The sequence below is a fragment of the Oenanthe melanoleuca genome, chromosome 7, assembly GCF_029582105.1.
Source record: "Oenanthe melanoleuca isolate GR-GAL-2019-014 chromosome 7, OMel1.0, whole genome shotgun sequence".
Lineage (NCBI taxonomy): Eukaryota > Metazoa > Chordata > Aves > Passeriformes > Muscicapidae > Oenanthe > Oenanthe melanoleuca.
The window spans coordinates 26,498,925-26,522,352 of record NC_079341.1 but is presented as its reverse complement, the minus strand read 5'-3'; the positions used below and the strand labels follow the sequence as shown (position 1 = coordinate 26,522,352).

Genomic DNA, 23,428 nt, shown 5'->3' with positions numbered 1-23,428 from the left:
TTTTGCTGAATGCATTACTAAAACCAAGACTGGACTTGCAGGCTTTCAAGAGACAAAAGGGGCTGAAAAATATGTGTTACTATTGCCTTTACCAAGGTAAAGCAGCTGAAGCTTGAAAGGGCTTGAAAATATCCAGCACTATTAGGACTTTAATCTCATTGCACTGAATCTGGAATTGAAGGATGCAGCAAAAAATTGTTAATGAAAACAGCAGCTGCTTATCTTTAAATAAACTAACACTTATGCTCTGGGATACTTCCCATCTTCTATAGTTGCTAGATCACCAAAGAAGTATTCAGCATTTTTTCAGACAGATTGAGAGGCCTTGCTCCCGTACCTGACCACACAAAGAAGCCATTAGAGTAGTATTGCCAGCCATTCTGATGTGCACAAGCCTTTTGCTGTCAGTAAGAGTTACAAGTAGAGTTGGAGAGAAGAAAAGATGTTTAATAGTTGTAAAATGCATTGAATCTTCCTTTAAAAGGAAAACAAAGTCCAGAGTTACCAATGACAACAATAAAGAGTTAGAGAAGCTGCTACTCCCATTTGGCAGTGCCTTCCCTTTTGCAGAGCCATATTAGCATGGCTGGAAGGTTTCCAGTGAGCACGCAGGAGAGGGAAGTCTCTGTAGTTATGAGAGGTGTCATACCTTCTGCAATGCCTGCTATCACACTGCCTGACAGCCTCTGCTGCTTGTCAGGAATCCCCTTCCACAAAACCCAATTGTGAATCTCCCTCATACGCTTGTGAAGCCAGGCTTGGCCCTCTTCAGTGCAGTAAGTTTCTTTTTCTACTCTGCAAAACATGGGAAGTCTCCTTCTATGGCACTGGAGGTTGCTGTGGGATCTCCGGTTAACATAATGAGCTTAGTCCGCTCCTGCTTTCTGGGTGTATCCGGTTACTTTGCCAAGACTTTTTGCATGACAAAGAGAGCATGGAATTATGTTGACACACGTGTTGGGAATGATGGAAGTGATTGTTTCCCGACCTAATGGTTGCCTAAGTAGCTGCTTGGCTTGCCTCCATAAAGCTCATGATGCCATTTAAAGGCACCACCTTTCCTTCGCCCGTGCATCATTTTAAAGGTCAGATCAGAAAGTGAGATAAGAAATGAACTTGCATTTAGTTCTATAGGGGTGAGAGTGCAGTTCAAGAAATAAGCACAGTGTTAATTTGTATTATTTCGTATCTCCTCTTTGCTTGTAAAAGAAAGTACAGTGTGGATCCTGCCAGGCCTGAATCGGGATAGTTTTTCATCTTGAGATTGTATTCTGATTTATTTCTGCCCATGCAACTTCATCGTCAGCCTGCCAGTGGCGCTAAATCTGCTTCATGGTGCAGGTTTGTGTTGACAAATATCTGCTCCCTTGTACTTCCATGAGGTAAGGGCAGAAACATGAGGAGCACGGACTATGGAGAGATCAGGATATGTTGTTGGCTGTGGGACAAAGCCTGGCAGTGAGAGGAATGTACCCCTCTAACCATGGTTCGATGAAGTATAAAGCTGTTTTTCCCTAAGGCTGCACGGTTCCTGTGGGAAAGAGGCATGCCACGAAGTTTAGATAGGAAGTTACTGTCTTGGAATTGCAGTAAACTAAAAGGCAAAATTTAGTATTAACTGGGAAGTTATTGATTAAGAATTGTGTAAAAAAGACAGCATTACCCTAGAGAAGAATTTTGATTTTGGGGGAGTGAAGGAAAACAGGTCGATTTCGGGATGTGTCAGCTCTTGGGCCCCTTGATAATAAAGGGTGAATTCTTTTCCTTTATCTCTCATCTGCTCTACCATGTGTTGATGTTTCCTCCTCACTTAGAATTTTCTGTTGGTTCTGCTGAGGTTGTTTCTCCAAGGCACTAATCTTTTACACGAGAACTAGTGATTGGAGTGGACCAAAAACTGAAACAGAACAAGCTCATTTCCTGCACCACAGAACCAAATGCCCCAACTTCTCAGAGATTTATCATCTTCCTCTCTTTGTTGCCAAAATGTGTTACAGAAATTCCATTTGGAAACTATGAAGCTTTTCACCAAATGAGTTTTAGTTGTGTGAGAACTTTGGTGGTGGTTATTACATTTGTGAGAAACATTTTTGGCTGATCTTGAATATCCGTAAGGAAGTTATAGCCCAGATATTTTGGGAATAATTTGTAATTTTGTCTACCACTTTTTCTTCCCAAAACTGAAGCACCTTGTTAAAGAATGACTGAAAATCAGCATCTTGAGGTGGGCTATCCAAAAGCACCTGGTTTTGGTGCTTTGGCATGTAGCATTCAAAATCTTGCAGCAGTCAAGAAGCACAGTTTTAAAATGGATATTTTCTCCTAAATCTTTAGCATCTCTTTTAAACAAAATCTGTTTCATGTCCCTCTTTAAATGATTGTCTTATATGTATTGTAAACTCTTGTTATATAGACATTTTATAGAGAATTTCTTTTAAATGATGTGCACTTGGAGGGCATGCTGTTTAATTTATGCATGGATCTGAAACAGCTAGCTCCTAATCTGCAACTTTCATGGTGAGGCCATAGAAAAGTCAGTTTTATACTGGAGTTGGTAATTAATAGAGTAGGTGGAAGGGTCATTTTAAAAACATAAGCCTTTAAGCAAATTTTTCAAATTCACAGTACTGATTGGGAATTCTTAGCAAGGAATGCTATTCTGGGGTGTGTGTTAAAAGCAGGCTATTTGGCTGGCATTTCATAAATCACAGTACAGAGCCTACCCCCTGCTCACTGTGATTTTACCTGGATTCTTAGTTCTCAATTAAACTGAGAAGGAAATTATTTTTCCAACCTTTTTGAGATACAAAGATTTTCACCCTTTTTGCACTGAGATGAAAACAAGCCTCTTTGACATTTTTGTAAAATCTGAAGGAGAATGAAATAGACATAGTTAATTGGCATGCAAATACTCTGGGTCGAGTTGCTTTCTGAAGCATCAGAAGAGAGCATTTACATGTGCATTTCTCTCATCTCAAACAATTGTTCTTGTTTGTTTGGGGCATCCTCTTTCTCTTTCCCTCTTCTTTTCTTTCTCCTTTCCTCTTTCTTCTTTTTCTTTCCTTTTCCCTTCTCTGTGCATCTAAGGTGTCCTTCTGGACTCTCATCTGGTAAGTGTAATAGCAAATGTTAGAATTTAATAAAATATTTTGGTTTCAGTAGTTTGTTGTAATGGAAGATGTCTTATAAAATTAACAAGCCCTGTGAAGTTTATGTGCTGGTATGTCAGGCTAGTTGTATTTCAAATATTTAAAATACTTCAAGAGTTTGTACTGTATTTTAGCAGACTACAAAAGAATAAATAAGTGCACCTGTTGCAAAACTATTTGGAAGACAAATTATTTCACCTAAGGGGAAAATATTGAGATTTTTTTATGCCTTAATTGACAATTATATGAAAGAAATATGCTTTAATTGAAAATTTAATACTTTTTATTCCTAAGGACAAAAGTTGAAGTGTGGATTAAGTGCAGAGGAAGAGCGTGTGAGTTCCTCAGTAGTCGTAAAGCTGAATTAGGAAGGATTGTCTGTGGAGTTCCACACTGTCCAGTTCCACCTAGGTCTACAATTACAGATCTAATGGCACCCCACTGCAAAGCACAAAAATGCTATGGAACACACAGCTTCTTTTGCTTCTGAAATTTGGTTCCACATTTCTAAATAAGATCCCCTATATTCACAGGGACACTTTGGATAGTGCTACCCACTCACTAAGGCAAAGCTTGAACTTCTCAGTCCCACTGAGGCATAAGACTTAAAACCAAGCTTAAAAGTAATTTATCGATTTACTGAGATAGTATCATCTCTTAAATCATGATCTGAACCTTACTGAAATAAATTTATTTCTGCTGATATTATTGGGGTCTTGGAATGAGCAAATTTATTCAAACCTGAAATAGAGACAAAATATTTCCATAGTATTTGGTAGCAGATAAACTGCAGCCACCTATCCAGTGCATTTCTGATAGGGATGGTTTTATTCCGATTTTTCTTCCCTCATTCTAAGTAGCAGCAACATCCCTGCTACAGAGATGAATCTCTTAAACTTCACAGCTGCTCCTGAAGACACACTTCCCTCCCTGCTACTCCCTAAAGGGATCTTTAATTCTGTGGCATAATCACTGGTAAATCAACACATATCAACAAAGTCTAGTTAATAATAATAAAACTTGCCTATCAGTCCTCAATATGTCACATAGCAACAAATGCAGCAGGTTTTGTCTTTTGCAGTTTGGAATCAAACTGAGCATTAAATGCATTATTTTCTACTTATTTAGGGCTCAGCAGTGCCACACTTATGTCTGCTGATGAGAAACATGCTCTGTAAGTGTATAGAAGTATGAGGAGAGGTGGCAGAGTTGAACTTGGTTTTTCTTTGTATAGCTGAATAAAAGATGATAAACAAAATCAACAGGGAACAGTGAGTAATATAGTTTACAGGACAAATTGTCACTCAAATAATCTTTCTTGGTGAAAACACTTCACTGAGAAATATTAAGGATTCACAATATGTTCATAAAGCCCTGGCACTCATCAGAAAACTTGAAAATGTTAGATAAATCTTATATCCCCAAGAGTTGTTGATAGTTGTTGGATAGGCACCAGATGGGGCTTGGAGGGCTAAATTTGTGCTGCTGGCTCTGCCCATGGATGCCTGAGGTAAAGTTAATCTGCCCAGTTTGTCTGCCTAGTGTTTAACATGTGAAATAGGGCTGCAGCACTCCTTCACAAAGTGCTGTGGGGTTTGCCAATAAAAGAGAGTTAAAAGTATTGTATTTCAGATTTCCTTGCAGGGACGTCCTTGAGCCAGAGCTGTTCCTATTTTTCAAAATATCGTTTCAAAGATCATGAGAAAATTAGGCATTGATAATGCAGCACAAGCCCAGGGCTGGGCTGGCCCAACTTTGCTGAAGATATTTATTTTTTCAATCTAGTTGGAATGTGAAGATTATCATCCAATTTAAAATCCAGTTTGGGAAGTAATTTTGGGAAAGAGTAAGAATACTTTGCCTATCTTTATGTACCATTGAGTTGCCTGACAGGAATTCTATTTTGAAATGTTCAGGAATAAGCTTCACTTTCCAGAAGCAGTTTATTATTTGTTTCTTGCAGATTCCCAGATACACGTTTGAATTATGTGGCACATATTTCTAGATACAACATTTATTTCTTTATTTTCAGGCCAATGCAGTTCCCTCATTTAAAAACATAATCAAAAGACCTCTACTAGAGCAGATGCAGTCTTTAATATGTGGCTCATAGCTGAGTCCTGGTTGTCACATATTTTATCAGTATGAAACATTTTTTATTAACAGATTAACATATAAATCTATTCATAAATCACCTTCCAAAGCTGCACCTAAAACCTCTCACTCTCAGCCTAGAGGTTTAAAGCTATTCTATAATAAAGCTTAAATTCGCTGGAAAAACTTTCTGGTAAATTCAGCTATTTATTCTTATGGTTTCGGGTCCCCGAATAAAATCTACTCCCTGAATATTCTCTTCCTTAAAACGACTGGTCAGGAGCCAGATTGCAGCTTTCAGGTGCAAGTTGTCCTTCCCAAGATTTATGTAAGAGAGAAATTTCTACATGGAGTGAGAGATGAGGGACAAAAATAATGCATGTCAGACTCGAGGTGACCATGTCTGAAGGCCACACCTCATCCTTCAAGGACACACTTCTCCAGCTCCTCACTGCAGGGAACTGTACTCTGTGATGGGCTCCAGCATCTGAGTTGGGAACCAAACTTGTGCTGATCTTACTCATCAGCTGAAATTCAGAGAGCAGAGAAATCAAATCTCTTCTCAGAGTCCACAGTGTTGAGTGATTTCTGAACACAACATCCCCTCTGTCTGAGAGAACCCAGCTCATGAGTCCATTTATAACCAGCAAAGCTTTTAAGCCCAGGTTTAGCTTTAAATAAATGCCAGTTTTCCTTTGAGAATTCTCTGAGTTAAGAACATACTGCATGCTCTAGTGAGTAAAAATGTTTCAATATGCACATTCATAAGTCTGCTAAACTGGCTCAGAGTCTATGGTCTAGTCATTGTCAATTTAATTGCTCTCTAAAGTGAGTATTTAGGTGTAGGAAGTTCTTTTATATATATTTACACATCTGTTTTTATATATGTACCCGTACATGGGAGGATCACATACTTAGAGTATAGCACCCTTTAGATGAGATCTAGGAGCTGTACCTGTTTGGATTTGTACTTTAAGCAGGGCAGCCTTCCTGGAGTCAGTGAAGGCCATGGAGCTGATTTGCATCCAGAGGGGAGCTACCCTGTTATGCTCCTACAGTAAAGTGAGGTTTACATGATGGATGTCAGCTGTGGACTGCCAGCCTTCTTCCCTGGGTAATTTGCTAGTTGTCATTCCCTCCTTCCCAGCCTCACCTCACCTAAAAGCAAAAATTACTACAGGGGCTTTGGTCTTTGTCAGCAGACATTATGAGCAGGATTTAGAAACTGAGAATTTAATTAGCTGCTGAAGTCACTTACTGATAACAGTAGCATATTGGACTCTTTATTTGATAAAACTCTGTCAGGCATTTTATGTGTAGGCAATGAAGACTAATGCTCTTATTTCTTGCAACTTACAGTCTGGACCATTAGACATACTTAAGAAAGGGAAGAGAAAAAAAATGAAAATCAAAAGAAAAATAAATAAGTATCTTTGGACTTCTCATTTTCTGTCACCAATGTTGCTTCTTTATCATTGCAAAATATATTTTGGTTTGCATGTTTAGCCCTTTTTTCCTGTGGGCTGCTTCCCACTCCAGCAGCTCCAGAAAGCTTTGGGGAATCTGCATGTGCTTATGGCTGTCCCCTGCTCTGACAAACTCACTCATCTGTGGCTGCTGTCAACAAACAGCAGAACCCTGCAGATGTTCTGAGAGGCAAATCAGCCTCTTGTAGTAGGCAGCACCTACCAGCATCCCAACCCATCTTTGGCGGCAGCTGAGCTGCACATGCTGGCAAGTCAGAAGTAAGAGGAGTCTTTGAAAACACAAAGGAGAACATTGAGCATCTTACAAGATGAACAATGGAGTATGTGGGCCAATTACTGCAAAAAAAAAAAAAAAAAAAGCAGCAGGTTGGCACTTTTTAAAGACTGAGAATATGGAGGAATATCTGCATTTTGTTCTCAAAGCAGAGCTTAAGAGAGATCTAAATGATTCATGTCCCTTGCACTGGCTCTCTGCACAGGATTAAGTTTGACCCTGTTAGCATCCAGTCATTTATAATGAGAGCATTAAAAAAATCACCATTTATTGATTTGCATCTCTCAAGGGCCCACAAATGACCTCACATTTCCTCTAAAACCAACTATTGAGGTCTTTGCAAAAAAGAAAAAAAAATATTTTATAGTAAACACATTTCATATTACTGTGTGTATTTTTCCCTAGGTAAATAATCCTGCTTTTCTCTGTTGATAAGAGTTTAGCTGATGTGTGTTTTACAGCTTCTTTTGAGCGCAGCAGTTCTGAATGACTAATAGGAGGGGATTATTGGAGCTATGGAGCAGTCACAGTCGTGGCCTGCACAGCTGTTACCAGACACCCAGAGCTGGGGAGCTGAGATGGGAAGAGTTTGCTCATCACTCCCACAGGATATTGATCCTGTCTCAGCATGGCAGGTGCAGCTGAATCCCTGAATCCTTTGAAAGCCTCAAAGAGCTTTGACCTCCAAGGTTTCACCTGCCTTCTGCAGGCTGAGCTCAAGGAGAGCCCAACCCACACACTAAGAGGACAGATGGGTAAATGGGCACGACCTTGACTATGCCTGTGCCATCTCCAGCCATCCTGATTGGAGACAGATGAGAAGTTTGCATCCTCAGGAACCTTTCTTCAGGGCTGGAGGAGAATCAGCAGCAAACCTTCAGCTGAACAAGATCAGGCAATAACTGCTGTGGCTTGGCTGCTACTGGGTAGGCAATGGGAAAGGAAGGATGGGTTACACCACTAGGGGAGGGTGAGGGAATCTGGCTGTGTGGCATAAATGAGTTGCTGCGTGCCACTGCAGCTTGAGCAATGATATTAAGTTATTCAACTGTTATTGAAATGCTTATTTCGTCTAGAAGATACCTATAACCACAGTGTAGTATCTGTTAGACTTTTGTCACTAACAAGACCAAGTAGAGACTATTGTGAGACAGTGGAGACCAGGTGTGGCGAGTTGGGAGAAGGGTATATGCAGAAAAATGTCATATATGCAGAAAAATGTCATATTTTTCTCCATTCTCTGTAAGGAGAGTTTGAATAGCATGGGCTGGCTGCTTCACTTAGAGCCAGCTGTGAAGAAGTAACGTGGTTTCCAGCTATCCCCAGTCTGAGCTCTCCTTCCTCCAGATGTGAAACTGAGATAATGACACTTTGTCCTTTTGAAGTGCTCTGAAATATGCGGCTTTCTGTTTAAGATCTAAATGTTATATGTGGCTACATGCACTTGTAAATATAGGAAATTTGCCATAACTGTGAGCCTACAAAATTGTCATGTTCTGATTCATAGTAGATGTAGTATTAAGCAGTTGTTATCTTCACCTCTGCTTTTTAGGTAAGCAGTCAGGCAATTCCAGCATGTCCATGTGTTTAAAATGGACCCCTTTTTCACTACTTGTTTTCTAAACATTTTGAATGAAAACCTTAGAATGTAGAAAAAGAATAGTTGGGGTCTGCTAGGGTAAGAATGCTATACAAATGTATTCCTTCAGTTAAAAATACTTAGAATATGAATAAACCTGCAAATTTATGTAAAAAAAGAGAACAGCTTGGAAGGAATGTGGGGGAGGGTTAATAAAAATATGTTTCTGTCAGAAACACTTTTCTGTCAAGAATTCTATACACTATTTTAATTATTAATTATTTACTTCAGACAGGAGACAAAGCAAAATTGAGGTTTTAGAATAAAGAGTATTTTACTTACTTATAAGTAAGGAAAAAGGGCTATCAGGGCTGCAGCCATTTGAATAGGCTGCAAGGTCACCCAGAGAGAAGTGATTTAAGCTTTATTAAGAATGTGAAAAAAATCCTAACTTAGCCTGAGAATATTAAGAGACACTGCAGTTGCCTAAGAGGAGAGAATTTTGATGCATGGGGCAGAAAGGAAAGATCAATGGTCCATAAATATAATAGTGGTAAACACAGTGACAGGAGAAAAAAAGTATGTGGCTAATATAATTGTTACAAATTTAGTAGCTTTTGCTGTGAGATCAGTTATTGAGGATTTAAGAACAAGACAAAAAAAGAAAAAAAAATATTTCAATAGAAGATAAATGTGAAAGCTTTGAAAATCACCAGAAAGGAGTTAGGTGGAAGAAGCACAAAGAAGTATGCTGCATTAAGCCTGTTGTAGAATCATTTTGTATTCCCTCATCTTAATTATAAGGCATATTCCCAAAACTCATTTATGGACTCTTTGACCTTCATAGAGGTCAAATGCAAATGTGCTGGAGAAGAGGTGAGGGAAGAGCCAGGTGGAAGCGGGAATGTAAGGGCAGGATTCAAACGGAAGGAAATTGAAAAATAAATCCTGATTTGGCAGGAAAGTGCAGACTGGAGAACAGAACAGAGGATCTGGGGGGAAGGAATAAAAGACACTGCACCAGAGCCATCTTTGCAGGAGAAGGAGCAAATACATTCCTTGTTGAGATGAAGCTTGGCAGAGCTTACTACAGCATCAGGTGCTGACGTCTGGTGTTGGAAAAGAGGAGGCAGAAGCAAGGCAAACTGTGACAGACCAAGCAGGGAGTCTGAAGGCATCTGTTTCCCAGCCTGAGGAGGAAGATGGGAGGATCAATGCACAGTGGTCAGGTTCTGGTCAGTGGCAGCAGCCGGCGGCTGTGTCCCACTGGGCAGGCAGTGAGGGGACAGTCAGACTGAGAAACACTTGAAATTTTGGTGGTGGGACAGGAGTGGTGGAGAGCCATCGTCCCTAACGCTGCAGCCCAGTTCTGATTTAAATCGTGGTGCACTTCCAATAAAAAATAGACTCGAGAAATATCAATTGGGTTCTTGATAAATCAACCCCATTGCTTTTTTTCCCCAAACTGACTCCTTCTCCTTCTCTAAGACAAGTATTTGGTTTACACTGATCAAGTGCTGGATTCAACCATTGAATATACTGCTGGGGATGTAGTGGTATTTGAATTATGAAGCTCTTGATATGAAGAAATTGAGATTCAGGTCATTTTTGGCTTGTCATTTCCCCACTGACCACTGAAAAGTATTGCTGCATGTGTGGATAAGTGTAGCCTTTTCTGAGCCTTCCAGAGTATTTAGGACTGGATGGATGTTGGCTTCACACTTAATTGGAAATGCTGGGGAGAGCAGTTGGAGGCAGGATACAGGGAATTCTACACTTTTGGTTCTTCACTTTCTCTGTATTTAAGTGTTCCTTTCTGATGGAGCACAGATGGTCTTAGATTAAGGAAAATACATGCCAGAACTGCAGGCTAGGCTCAGACTGGGAGTTAAGCTTGACATGAAATAAGCAGAAGGCTGTAATTAGCTTATCAAGAGCATTAGGCACCTGGTGGAGGAAAGCAGAGATATAATGCACAATGTAGCTATAGAACAATAAAAAATACTGAAATCTCTTTTGTGAAACATAGAGGACTTTTCATTGCTGATTTTCTCTTCCAGCCTAGCCTGATAATTTCTGGAAGTCCTACTTATTCTTGGTTTTTAGTGATTTATCAAAAATGGCCTTTTTCTGACAGTTTGTGATGCTGAGTACCAAACCCCATAGAAGCCAGAGAGTCTAAAGGTCAAAATCTGTATGTGTTGCCAACAAACCTTCCTGGGAAGCTTACACCACACTTGCCTGTGCACCATGTGAACTCTCTGATTGCAAATATCAGTTGTCTCACTGGTCCCTCTCATTCTTTCTACCTGTTTTTTGCAGCCACATGTTGGGTTTCATGTCTATGCCAGGATTTAAGCCCTCTGGGGCAGAATTGCCTTTTAATTTCCAACAGAAATGCATAGCAGTCTGCAGTTGAGTAGTCCGTGTGCTTCTGCAGTACATGTCAAAATCATGGTAGGAACAGGGTCTGGATCTTTTTTCTAGCTGTGCTAGAAAACAAATGGAAATTCTCATACACATCTGCTAAACTGAATAGGAAAAGTACAAAAACTCCTTTTTAGTTGAGGGTTTAGAATTTTTTGCCCATATTATTGAAGCTCAAAAACTATTACTTTAAACTGGGGAAGCACAAGAGGGAGAATCTGGTTTCACTTAAGTTCCTGTGGTTCAGGCAGGATCTCTGTCTTCAGCCTGCCTTGAAAAACTTTTCCAGTCCCTCTGGCTTGCACAAGACTGGCCTTGGCTCATTAAAGTAGTCTCAGAGCTTTCGTTTGGTCTCAATAATGCAACTTTCACTTAATTAAAGATTTCCAGTGCCATTTTTCCCCCTTTTGGTTGTACTACACCAAGCGTAAGTGCACAACCAGAAAAGAATTTTGATAGGATAAAATAAATCACATGCACATTTATTTGTTAAATTGCGCACTGCCCTCTTATTTTTTCCAAGCCAAGGCAAGACTTAAACCATGTTCAACCTCTTACACAATTTTAATGAGAATATATTGCAGTGTTTGTCATCTGAAAGAGTATTTACACCCCCAATGCAATAGATGTGATTTCCCTAAAGAAAAACAGGAGGCACAGAACAGTGAAAATGTCATCTTAGTTCTTCATTAGTCTCTCTAATACTGCAGGAAGTGCTGATTTTGATTCCTGAATCTTAGCCTAATTGTTGTAAGAATCAGATCCAAATTGGACTGTTCCTCAAACTTATTTTAGCTTCTTCTCAAAACAAACAAATAAATGCTGAACAAGTATATTCAATGATGTAACCTGGAGAGGAATAAATAATGCAAGACTTCCCCATTTTAGAAAGCTGGTAACACACAGACATTTCACATGTGCTTCAGTGATTACATTTTCAGTTTGAAGCATATATGGAAAGACTGTGTTTCATAGCTGAACCCTTAATGCTGGTGCACAAATTTGCACCCAGTTGACTGTGTAGCATTTGTCCATAAGCAGAGGGGGAGGGATTGCAAGCAATGTATAGTGGGGAACCCTTAACATCTCTCCATAAACAGTGAGCTTCAAAGAGTTACAATGGCAAGGAAACCCAGAGCAGAAAAATGAAGGAAAACAAAATCGCTTTGCTTGACACAGAAATACAAAGGAGACTATAGCCATGGTAAATTGATTTTGTACTGAATATGGGCTGGTCCACTGGAGGGGGGTTTGAACCTCCTACTCCAGAAATCATTGTGCAAAATAGTAAGAGGAGGCTGCTTAGAAGTCTTGTCACATCTATCAGCAAAGCCCACAAAGAAGAAGGAGGGATTTAGTTCTGAATGGCGACTCTGCCAAAGAACATAAAGGGGTGGAGATGGACATCTTTTGGCGGTAGAGGAGCCTCGAAAGAAGAATTGCCTCCACTATATCAAGGGAAACCATTGCTGTGACTACATTCGTTGGCTCACTTCTCAGAAATGGCTTGTTGTATCTTGTTTGTATCAACTGAAGAAAAGAAACCCCAAAACAGAGCCTGTTCTTTACAGAATAAAGAGTGCTGGTGCTATAAGAAATAGTGCAATGTGATATCCACCTGGCCAGTGGAACTGCACCTGCCTGTGCATCAGCTATACTTATATTCCTAACCTGTGCTTGACTGCAGTGAAATTTTTCTTTAATTATTTTCCCCTCAGTATAGTTTAACCTCTTTATGTAGTTATTTTATTGATTTAACATATAATCTTATGTCTCTGTAATCTCCAGTACATTTTGTAAATGTTTGTTATCCTAAGCTGTAAACTGAATGTGACATGGCAAGAAACCAAATTCTACTGTGGCAGTTAATTACCCAGCGTGCTGAAAGTCTCATCTCAGTTTCTGTATGCTTTCGATCTTCACTAATAGGAAAAACATTGTCATCTTTCCCCAACATCCCCTCTGCTGTTCTCCAGTTCCAGGTGTTGTCATTCATTCTAAAGTGGCTATAGGTGAGAGCTTCAAGGTCTTTTTTCATTATCATCCCAGTTTACTGAGACTGTCAATTTGTATTTGGCCCCATCCATGCTTTTTCATGCTTAAAAGCAATAGCTTTCAAAAAAAAGATAAGCATTCCCATATAGAACTTGCAACTAAATCATTGCACTGTTAAGCACTTTCAAGCAAAAGGAAGTAGATCACCAGCTAAATGAAATCATTGTCACAGACTGACATTTTTCTTTACATAGAATGATAAAAATACAAACACTAGATAGTGGAAACAGAAATGCAGTGCCATCTTTATCTCTCTTATTCAGAGCTGTATCTTCCTTCCAAAGCATCGTGTTGGCGTGTTCATCTAACATTGCTGTGTAAATATGTAACTGTCAAAGCTCAACATGCGGCAGAGCAGAGTGTGTGCTCCTTTCTGTATCATTATGGACAGCTCTGCAGCATCTTTGTACCCTTACACTGCTTCTCCTCTTTTTGGACATATCCTTGTGGCATTGCATTAGTGCTTGCATTTACTTTAAGGGTCTTCTACAAACCTTCTTATCACTGTCAGAAAGAGGTTTACCCCACTCTGAATCAGCCCATAAAGCCAGCATCTCTCTTGCCCTTGGTTAATGTACATTCTTTTCTTGCTTTCTCCCATGTGTCCCCTTTGGGGATCAGAAGAATCCTATCCCTGATATAATAAAACTCTTCTGGTTAAGAAAATGTCACAATGAGTTATGTGGCTGGTGAGCTGTGACCTTTCCCTTCTGTGCGGTTGTACTCTGTTGTCTCTCAGTGCTCTGCTGTCCACTGCTACCTGAGTCCCCATTTATTATTGCACTTTGCTTATAATGCATTTTGACAAGGCTGTACCTACACAGGCTATCACCAGGAGTGCTGCAGTGGAGGCTCACAGGTCCTATGAAAACTGCAAATTTGGATGACAAAGTTCCATTATGTTAAAAAGCTCAAATTCTTCTCTATATGGGATTCAGTATCAAGTTACAAATGTTTTACAGCAGAGTTACTGAAAATACACTTAGAGCAGTGGCAAGACAATCTGCTTGCTTCAGATACGAACTTTAATTTGACAGCACCTAAGACTCAGCCGGCTGCTCCATTGTAACATGTTCTTTGTACATTAAAATTCCTGAAGAGCTGAAAAAAGTTGTAACCTGTACATGACTGTTGTTTATCTTAGAAAACACTGTTTCAGTTTTAATGCTTGGTATCAAATGTTCTTTACTAAATCTTTAGACAATCATCTTTAATAATAAGATCTGGGATTTGTACAGTGCTTCCATTTGGGTACACTGTAGAAACCATGATCTTTTAAGCTTCATACAATGCTCCTTTCAGATAAGGGAATGCATAGTCTGGAGTTTTAAATTCCTACCTGACTCCAGACAGGGGGGGAGTGTCAGCTTTACAGACCTTATGTTTTTTAATGGAATCTCGTGCAGGGCAAATGGAAGGTGAAGACACAAAAACTTAAATTTCTTTTTGTAGATGAGATTGTGGCCGTGCCCCAAGATGACAGAAAGAAAAGGACAGGAAGCATGGAATCTTGCCCATTGTTCTAATCTCTAACCCCACTCCCTCACGCACCGCTGATTCAGTGAATGTATTTTGTGATACTAGCAAAAAAATGCTGTCTAAGAACTCATTTGTGCTAGACAGGAAAGTTTTTAGTCCTCAAGAGAGCAAAGGTCAGTGCTCATCTCTGCCTCTGACATGCTTGGTGGCTTTTCCTAGTCAGTTGACCTCTCTGTGCATCTAGTTTTCCCTTCCTCCCATGTGCCTGTATTTTCTGTTTAGATTGTAAGTGCTCTCAGACAGAAATTTTCTCCCACACCATGTTTGTATATTGCCTAGAAATATGGGGTCACAATCTCAGTTCACTCCTCTACGTGCTCGTATAATACAAGTAAATTACAAGAGATTTTGAAGCTGAGGAAGAGAGAAAATCAGTAGCATTGACCACCAAAGAAGAATTCACAGCAGCTAAGAACTTTCTCTGAAAGAATAATGTTTGTAGTTGAGAGCAGATTGTGCCTTTAGGCACAGACAACTGTGGTACAGGAGCTTACCCACTTGCTGCAGAGCTGTGCACAGGAGGAAAACTGTGAAGCATTTTACCTTGCATCTCAGATACAGGAGAACCATGAACAGGCTGAGTGACTGTGACTCAGCTGAGGTACAGGACCTCATTTGGGCTGGGATAACTCGATCAAAAGAGCAGAACTCCCTTATCTGGGGTCTGGGGCCATGTTCTGGCAGGTGTCAGAGTGGTGCTCTGTCCAGTTGTGCCTGGAAATATAAAGTGAGGGGACAGACTACTCTAAATCAACAAGGCTTGAGAATGAAACCAAAGAAAACAAAGTCAGTGTTCTGAAAATGCTCCTCCCTTTCTACTGGTTGAATGCTGATGGACACAATTATTTTTGTGCAATAGGTGAACCAGGGCAGAGGAATGTACCTCGGACTACTGCATTTCCCTTTGCAAGTTTGTGATAACAGTCCATGAGACAGAGAATCATGAATATCCAAAGATAGTACTATTTGGAACTAAATGAAATATCCATTCTTAAAATGAACATGTCCTTCTTTTGATGGATTATTCCATCCTTACTATGCCAGTATAAAGCATCCACTTATTCTCTGGCATGAACAGAGTCAGCAATTGTGTACCAGGCCAAAAGAAGTCCCTGTACAGTGAGATGCTGACATTTGTTCATAGAGGGCCTGATTCAGAGATTAAGGTTATAGGAATTGAAACCTACTGATGGATTTTTTTCACTTGTTTGTTTATTTGTTTGCCAGACTTCATCTTCCAAGTGTTACATCTGAAGTCCTCCCCAGCTGAGTTACTGTCCAGCCACTCCAGAAGAGCCATGTATCTGAGCCAGTCTGTTGTTTGGCGCTACAGGTTTAAAGGGAGCAAATAGCTTGAATTTTACCACATCTTGAAGGATCTGAGATAACTTAAGGGAAATCAATTAATAATTTGATAACACACGATGCAATTCCCTTCATCCAAACCCCCTCCTCTCCCCACAATGAATTGACTGAATTCCGTGATCATTCCTCATACCTGTCACTGCATACAGCAGTGATCTGCAATTCGGATACTGCAGTGTGAAGCAGAACTAATTATTGAAGTTTGGCATTCTGTTCTTTCAGTATTAGTTATCTTTTGATCAGACATGCTTATCACAGTTTTAATAAATTACCATTGTTGGAACTTCAGAAATGGCCTCTAGGGTATTAAGCTACCATTCATTATTATAAGGAAGTTAGGTTTCCAAAAGTTATTATTTATGGAGCACTGTAAATATTCCTTGTCCTCAAGAAACAAAAACCAATGCTTCAGAAAGGGAATTTAACTTTCCAGTTTCAGACTAAAACAGCAAGTATTTATGGAGAAGTTCTGGAGGATTAAATAGGGAAGAAATTGCTAAAGTGTTGTAGACAAGTTTTCACTGTAAACATCTTAGATGGAAGAACCTCTTCATGGATTTTCTGCATCCATTCAGTAGACCTTTGAAAGATTTTTTCTTCTAAGTATTGTAAGACCCAGCACTTAACAATTTCTTTTAAAGGCTGCAGCATTTGCCCAGAGCAGGGTAGATCTACACTGCTGCTATATTATGTGGACACTACAAAGTATATAAAAACATAATGAAACACTTGTGAAATGGATTTGTCATTATCACCAAGAATCTCTGGGTGATATTTTAGAGGCCTGAAATCTGTTTGTCAGTATGCATGGGAAGATTGAGGCTGGCATCTTGGAATGAACCAGCCTCTGAGCAGTCACTGCAGGGATGACTTCCCACTCCAATTTAGCAAAGTCCCTAAGAATGTGATTAAGCTAAACTTAATCCAGTAGGGTGTGTAAATATGTGCTTTATTTACACTGAAGTTGGCAGATCCTAAATGCAGGGCAGAATCATATTCCTTCCATGTTCTTCTCTCTGCATACCTTGCTGTGAAATTAGTTGATCCAAAAAAAATTTTAGGAATGTAAATAAGAGATGAAGAGATTTTTGGCCTGTATATAGAATCTAGGAAGCAAGATTTTTATTTCTTTTTTCCAGAGGTACATTTTTCTGAACATACTAGTGCCTTGTACAGTTGGTGGGAAGGAAGATGTAAATAAATACACTGGGAAAGGAATAACTCTGCCAGCTCAGGTCTCTAGTGCACAATAGCTGTCACAGCACAGCACCTCCTGCCCTCCTTCCTCATGCATAACTCAGCAAAGGGAGATGTGACTGGCAGGCTCTGCTCGGGGTGCCCTCGCAGCAGAAGCAGAGAACAAAAATCACCTCTCATTCCGTGGGCAGGCTGAGGAGTCTCCTGTGGGCACTGCAGAGTGGAAATGGAAACTCCTGCATCAGCAATTCCTGCACACCCGAGCCTGGGACACAAGGTGCTGCTTTTGCTTCTGCATCTGCTGACAGCAGCAGAAACCTGAGGAGCACAGTACCTTCTAGAAAAAGCTGGCATCTCACAGAACCAGTACCTGATTTGCTTGTTTGTTTTGTGGTGGTTTTGTTTGTTGAGTTTGTTTTTTATTTTTTTTTCTAGTAAGCTTGTACTTGAGGGATTTTCGTTTCTTTTCAAGCATATACAATATCTATTCTGGTATTACACATTTTTCCCTTAATAAGAGAGAACAACGTGGTTGTGGGTCTGTCTGCAGGCATACAAGTGGTTTGCATGGGACACTTGTTTCATGGAAATGAGGTTGGTAACAGATGGATAGGTTTGTAATAAAACACCTTAGATAGGTCTAATTAACTATAGGTTTAATTGATAAAAACACTTGTAACATATTCTCCTCCAATCTCAACTTTTCCAGTTTTAAAGCAATGTTTTGGTTTTGCATGAAAACCTACAACCTCTATTGTGCAATACAGTGCAGGGATTAGTGTATGCTTAATATATAAATTCATATTGTGGTGTTGAAGTATAAATTGCTGACCTGAGTGTAAAAGCTGGTCCATAGAAGTCTAAGAAATTTTCACATTAACAGTTGAGGATGCACATAACTATTGATAACAGGACTTGCTAGTGACAGGCAGGCACTTTGGAAGCCAACACTGGGATGTGCAGGTAATTAAATAAATGTATCTAGAAAGCTTCTCTCAGCAGTGCGTGCTGAATAACTGATGTGACAGCACATGATGAGCTACAACTCTAGAGCACTGTTGATCTGCAGTCAGAACTGGTAGCAAACTGTGATGCTTATAGTTTACTGGGAGAGACATTAACTCTTTCTTTCTGTGTGTGGATGTGACCTCTGAATATCCAAATATGCACTGAACAGAATTAGCTATTGTGGCCCCTTCTGTTAATTTCTAGTTGGGCAATGTCGTGCCAGGTACATGTGATTGTACACACTAATACTTCTCTGTGATTGTCTCCATTGGACTTCCAAAAATGCAGAGATAATACACAAACATGCAATTTTTAATTTTTTTTAATAATTGTGAAAATCTGATTGCATAGAACTCAAGAAACAGAGATGTGAAGGACCAGCTGTCCTTGCAAATAGGCTGAAGGAAGGCACATTTATTTGCATTTTCAGTTCAGGGACAAAGTCGCTTGTCCTCTGGTGTCTGTCTGCATGGGTGGCTGGGCATTCCTGCCCATGGTTTGCATGGCTCATCTTGCACAGCAGCTGCAGCCCTGAGCTGTTCCCTTCACATGGCACATGACTCTGGGTACCCCCATCCTGCAAATGGGCCATGTGGTTATAGAGGAGGTCCTCAAAGTGGCTGGAAACACTGTTAGAACTGCATTTCTGGAAATGCATGATAGAAGAAATACTTTAGAGTCTGTAAGGAGGTAGCGTGAGAAGCTGGAGTCCTCTCTGTAAGGATGTAATGGGAGGAATTGCTGACACCCTGACAGCCTAAAAAGCTGTTTGCTTGATTGCTTAAGCTCATGGCTAGTACATATTGTCCTGTATTTGGATATAGCTCTGCTCCCAGATTTGTCACGTTGTCATCCAGATTATCCTCCACAACCCATGCCATGAAAATTGTTTTATTGCATATGAGTTCAGAGATGTGTACTGCTTTTGATTGACACATGTAGCAGGAGGTATAAAAATCATCCCAGATGTCTTTTCTGGGGCTGGGAAACTGAAATGTTTCAGACAATTGAGAAAACTAATCATAAATTCAGGATGATATCCCAACAGAGTGACCAAAAACATCTGGTGGATACAGTTTGTACTTCATCCAAGTGTGCAGAGGCAGTTAAAGCATTAAAAAAAAAAAAAAAAAAAAAAAAAGAAAAAGAAAAAGAAAAAATAATTTGGTTTATTGAGGGAGATAAGGAAAGGGAGGGGATATACCTAAGCCGTTGTTTAAGAGCCTGGATTTTGAGAAGCACTATGATCAGGTAAGGAAGCCAAAGTACAAAGCATCTCTTACCATGCTGTGATGTTATGCAAGTGTTAAGTAAGTCTGTGCCTCACTGATAAATATATGGGTACACACAGATGCACCCCAGAGAGAGAGAGATCTTTCTGAAAGTCGCTCAGTCAAATGTCCAGTAGTTTGATCCTGGGGCAAAATGGATCTAAGGCAGAGAAAGAACATCTTTGGAGGAGGGGCTTGGCTTGGATACACCAGTGAGAGGACACAGAACACCAGCATCCCACAGGGAGTTTGCACAGAGTAGCCCAAGGCAACAGAGGTGACAAGGGTGGGACATTTTGACCTGAACAGACAGCTGATCAGTCAAGTAATGAAACCAAACAATGCTGGAGAGCTCATGTGAAAGCTCAGAGCTCTGAGCCTAGCCCATGGCCACAGATGCGTGCGGGCTCCTGGGAGTCCTGCACAAGGCCTGGTCTAATCTGTAGGTCAGTGGACCTTGCAGTACAAATATTTAAGTGCACATTAGCTGCTTGGCTTTGCAATTATACTTTTATTATTGTCAAGATGTTCTGCTTTGCAGGGTCAAGGATATTTTCTTTGAGTCACCAGAGGTCATTGGAGTTACTCAGCCCTCAAGCTAGCTCCTCCCTGTCCTGCCAAATGCATGTGTGGGACTTGTAAAACATGCTCTGGATTGCCATACTGCTTAATTATCCTCTTAGCTCTAATGAAGTGCACCCTGACTAATGGTGTAGTCACAAACAACATGTTGCTGTAATTTGGGCCATCACCAAGATCTTCTTTATCACTACTCATCAAGGTAGTGCTTCAGAAAGCTGAAGGGCTACGTGCCTAATAAAAGAAAACATTTAGGCACATTAGAACATAGCTGGAGGAGAGCAGTGCTCTGACTAGAGTTATGTTTGCAACATGCCTGGAAGTTCTGTGGTGCAGGTGTCTGGCAGGAAGAGCTGGGTGACCCCTGGGAAACCAAATTCTTCTGTGTTGTACTGATGCAATCCCAGATGACCCAGAGTATTTGCAGAGAAGTAGCATTGATTGCTGAAGCAACCAACAATTTTTGTTTTCATTTTCTCCTGTCAAGCACTGTTAAGGTGAATTGGACTATATAATGGAAAGTTCTCTGTCTCTGGTTTTAAAATGGAAGGAAGGGCCTCACAGTAAGTGATGTCTTTTCTGAATAACTCTTTTTTTTACTTTCTAAATTAAAATTGTCAGAACTTCACTGAAGGTACGAAGACACCGTTTTAATGAGCATGGGCTAGAGCTGGGATTACAGATCAAAATCCTACTGTGCAGTTGCTTTGCTGATGTCAACGGCTCCTGGTAGTCAGCAGGCAAAATTCCTTGCTCTCCTGTGATGGCTTACAATGTGATCTCTGTCATCCAGTGACATTCCCTCTCAGGATATGACTGAATGATCCTGTTCTGCAAGGACTTATCCCAGGTCTCACAAAAACACTTCTGAGGCACAAGCTTTTGGCTTGCACCCTACTGCAGTATATGGGAGGTATTTCCCAAGTGGCTTCCAGGGAAAGACCTGTGCTCTTCTCTCACCAGATCTTTGCCTGTGCTCATGAAGTTGTTATTTCAAGTCAAATTGAATTGAATGCTCAGCTAAAGGAGAGATGCTTTTTTTTTTTTTTTTCCCGTTCTGAACGCGATAGAAATATCCCTTCCCCAAATGTTGCATACAAATGCATTTCCTGGCTGGTTGCATTTCTTGCAGTTCTGAATGAGTGTCTTCATGGACCTGAGCTGGGAGTAGGAAAATTCATCCTCTCTGTTTAGTGGTTTCCCAGCTTTCTCCTGCAAAAAACTGGATTTATCATGAGTCAAGAGGACAATCTCTATGGCAGCCTGGGTTTTAAAAAGCATATTGGCTGCAGTGAGAAGTTCAAGAAGAGTTCAGATCCACACAAAACTTTGAAGCTATTTCCTTTGTTGGTAATGGGCTGAGGAAAATAAAAATAAAGAAAACCTGGCTCTGTTAAGGAAGTTTTGGATCTTTATCTGAGCTTTGTGAGCCTGGCCTTTCTCTATGAAACAGAGCTGTTATTCTGGTACTCAGAATGATGTGTTATGTATAGTATGGATATTTATATGTATTTTCACCTCCAGCTAACAATACCTGCTTGAATTTGTTAGGACTATTTTTAAAAAGCGCTGAAGAGAGGAATACTGGGGAGGGCACTGAATAGTTGGATATGTTGCTAAATATTTTAAATCTAAAAGTTCTCTCTAATGCAGCTTTTCTGGCCTTGACTTTTCTTGTGAAGGAAGGGGCCTCTTCATTCTGAAGCATGCTGGGGACCCCACATGCTCTCAGCCTCCAGTCAATAGTGCCCTCAGCCCTAATGTGTTTTACTCTACCTCAGGACCTGACCCCACTTGTCTGGCATCACAAATCACCATCAGCCTTTCCCCCCTGTTCCCATCTCTCTGGGTTTCATCTGTCAGCTCCCAGTTTTGATCCAGCTTGATTCACTGCAGAGTTACTTAGAAGGTGATAATCTTGGGGGTAAATTTAAGAAGACCAACAGATTTGTGCAGAACTGCTGGACTTTGCTGTAGGGAATTTTTCTTTTTGGCAGTGAAAGCTGGGGGTTTATACAGCATTATCCTCTTTAGAAAGAAGGTGATGACTTGGTGTGTGGGGCTTATGTCTTGGACCTTCCAGCTGAATGATGATCAGAAGTTATATTTACATGTAAATTAAAGTCTGTCCTCTGTGAACATTCCAGTTGCCATCGCCTCTGAACTTCTCATCTATTTATCATTTGTGTGCTCTGTGAGCACAGTGGGAGTTAGATACATGTTTACTGTCACAATGCTGCTTTTAAATTGGGCTGTGTAAATTGGCTGGAGATGCTTGCTTTTGTTTTGGGAGTCTCCAGACATGGTGGTTGCTGGCATTCTTGTGTGACTTGTGCATTTTGGTTTTTCAGGCAACAGCATGGGGTTCAGATGAGGACACCAGGAGGTCCTGTCAAAGTAAAGGGAAAACAGAGGTAAGTTTTGCTTTGTTACAATGATGTTATGGGTAAATATATTTGCAACATATGAAATCCACATAGAGAATGTCTGACACCAGTTCGAGCTTGCAAATTTGCAGCAGTTTAGCTGTACTGCCACATGGGTATAAGAATCACCAAGCAAGCCACTTCAAAGGCCCCCTGTCCAAGTTATTACACTTGCTCTGCATGAAATTGAAAGGTGATTTCACTGCTGGAGAGGACACAATTTGTGACACATCAGGGAGTGGAGTGGTGGCAAGCCAGGGGTAGCATCCTGCAGAGGGGTGTGAGGCTAGGCAGGTGGCTTAGCCCATGTCCTCAGCAATGAGCCACTGGCATTCAGCCACATGGGATTCAATGTTTGCTTGCAGTTGGAGTTCATAGTTGTATAATTCCCTGGAAGGTGAGAATTGAATCTGCTCACACACTGCAATCTGTTCAGGTTGAATATCACAGAGCTGCTTTGGGGGCAGGTGCACTCTGTTAAACTGCACTTTGAAGTAGGAATTGCTTGAACTTGCACATGCTGTCACCAAAGTTCAGAGTTTTCAGGCATTTCTGATCCAGCCATGGGGCCTTTCCACCCTTCTTCTGAGAAGCTAAAATGAGGGTTTCTATCTAAAAGGAAATTTTTTGATTTTTCAAATGTGATATTCGTTCTTTTCAAAAATCTTTAGTCCTCAACTGAGAGGGTGTCCATTGTCTTTAATACAACGCTGCAAAGAGCTCTCAGTCCAAACCAGAGGAGCTGGACAAAAGATAAGGCAGAATAAGCACAGTCTTTGCTTAGACACAGACAATCAAGCAGAGAGTGATTGTGTGGCTGGCCCAAAATGCTGGAATTTGCCACATTTCAGTTTGTTTAAACACAGGATTATCTGATCTTCCACTGACAATATTATTTTTATTTAATAAAGTGATTACTGTATTAACTTGTATATACACAAAAAAAAAAAAAAAAAAAAAAAAAGAAATGTAGCTTGA

The 23,428-nt window shown here is 40.4% G+C and overlaps 1 protein-coding gene across 4 annotated transcripts in view; it reads left to right on the top strand.

Annotated features, from left to right (window-relative positions):
* SEMA5B (semaphorin 5B) overlaps positions 1-23,428 on the top strand; it is a 257,508-nt gene that overhangs the window by 159,642 nt on the left and 74,438 nt on the right. For all 4 annotated transcript variants that reach the window (XM_056496469.1, XM_056496470.1, XM_056496467.1 and 1 more), the window contains exon 7: positions 22,376-22,438. In XM_056496469.1, the coding sequence (XP_056352444.1) occupies positions 22,376-22,438 (63 nt within the window). The remainder of the gene's footprint in view (positions 1-22,375; positions 22,439-23,428) is intronic.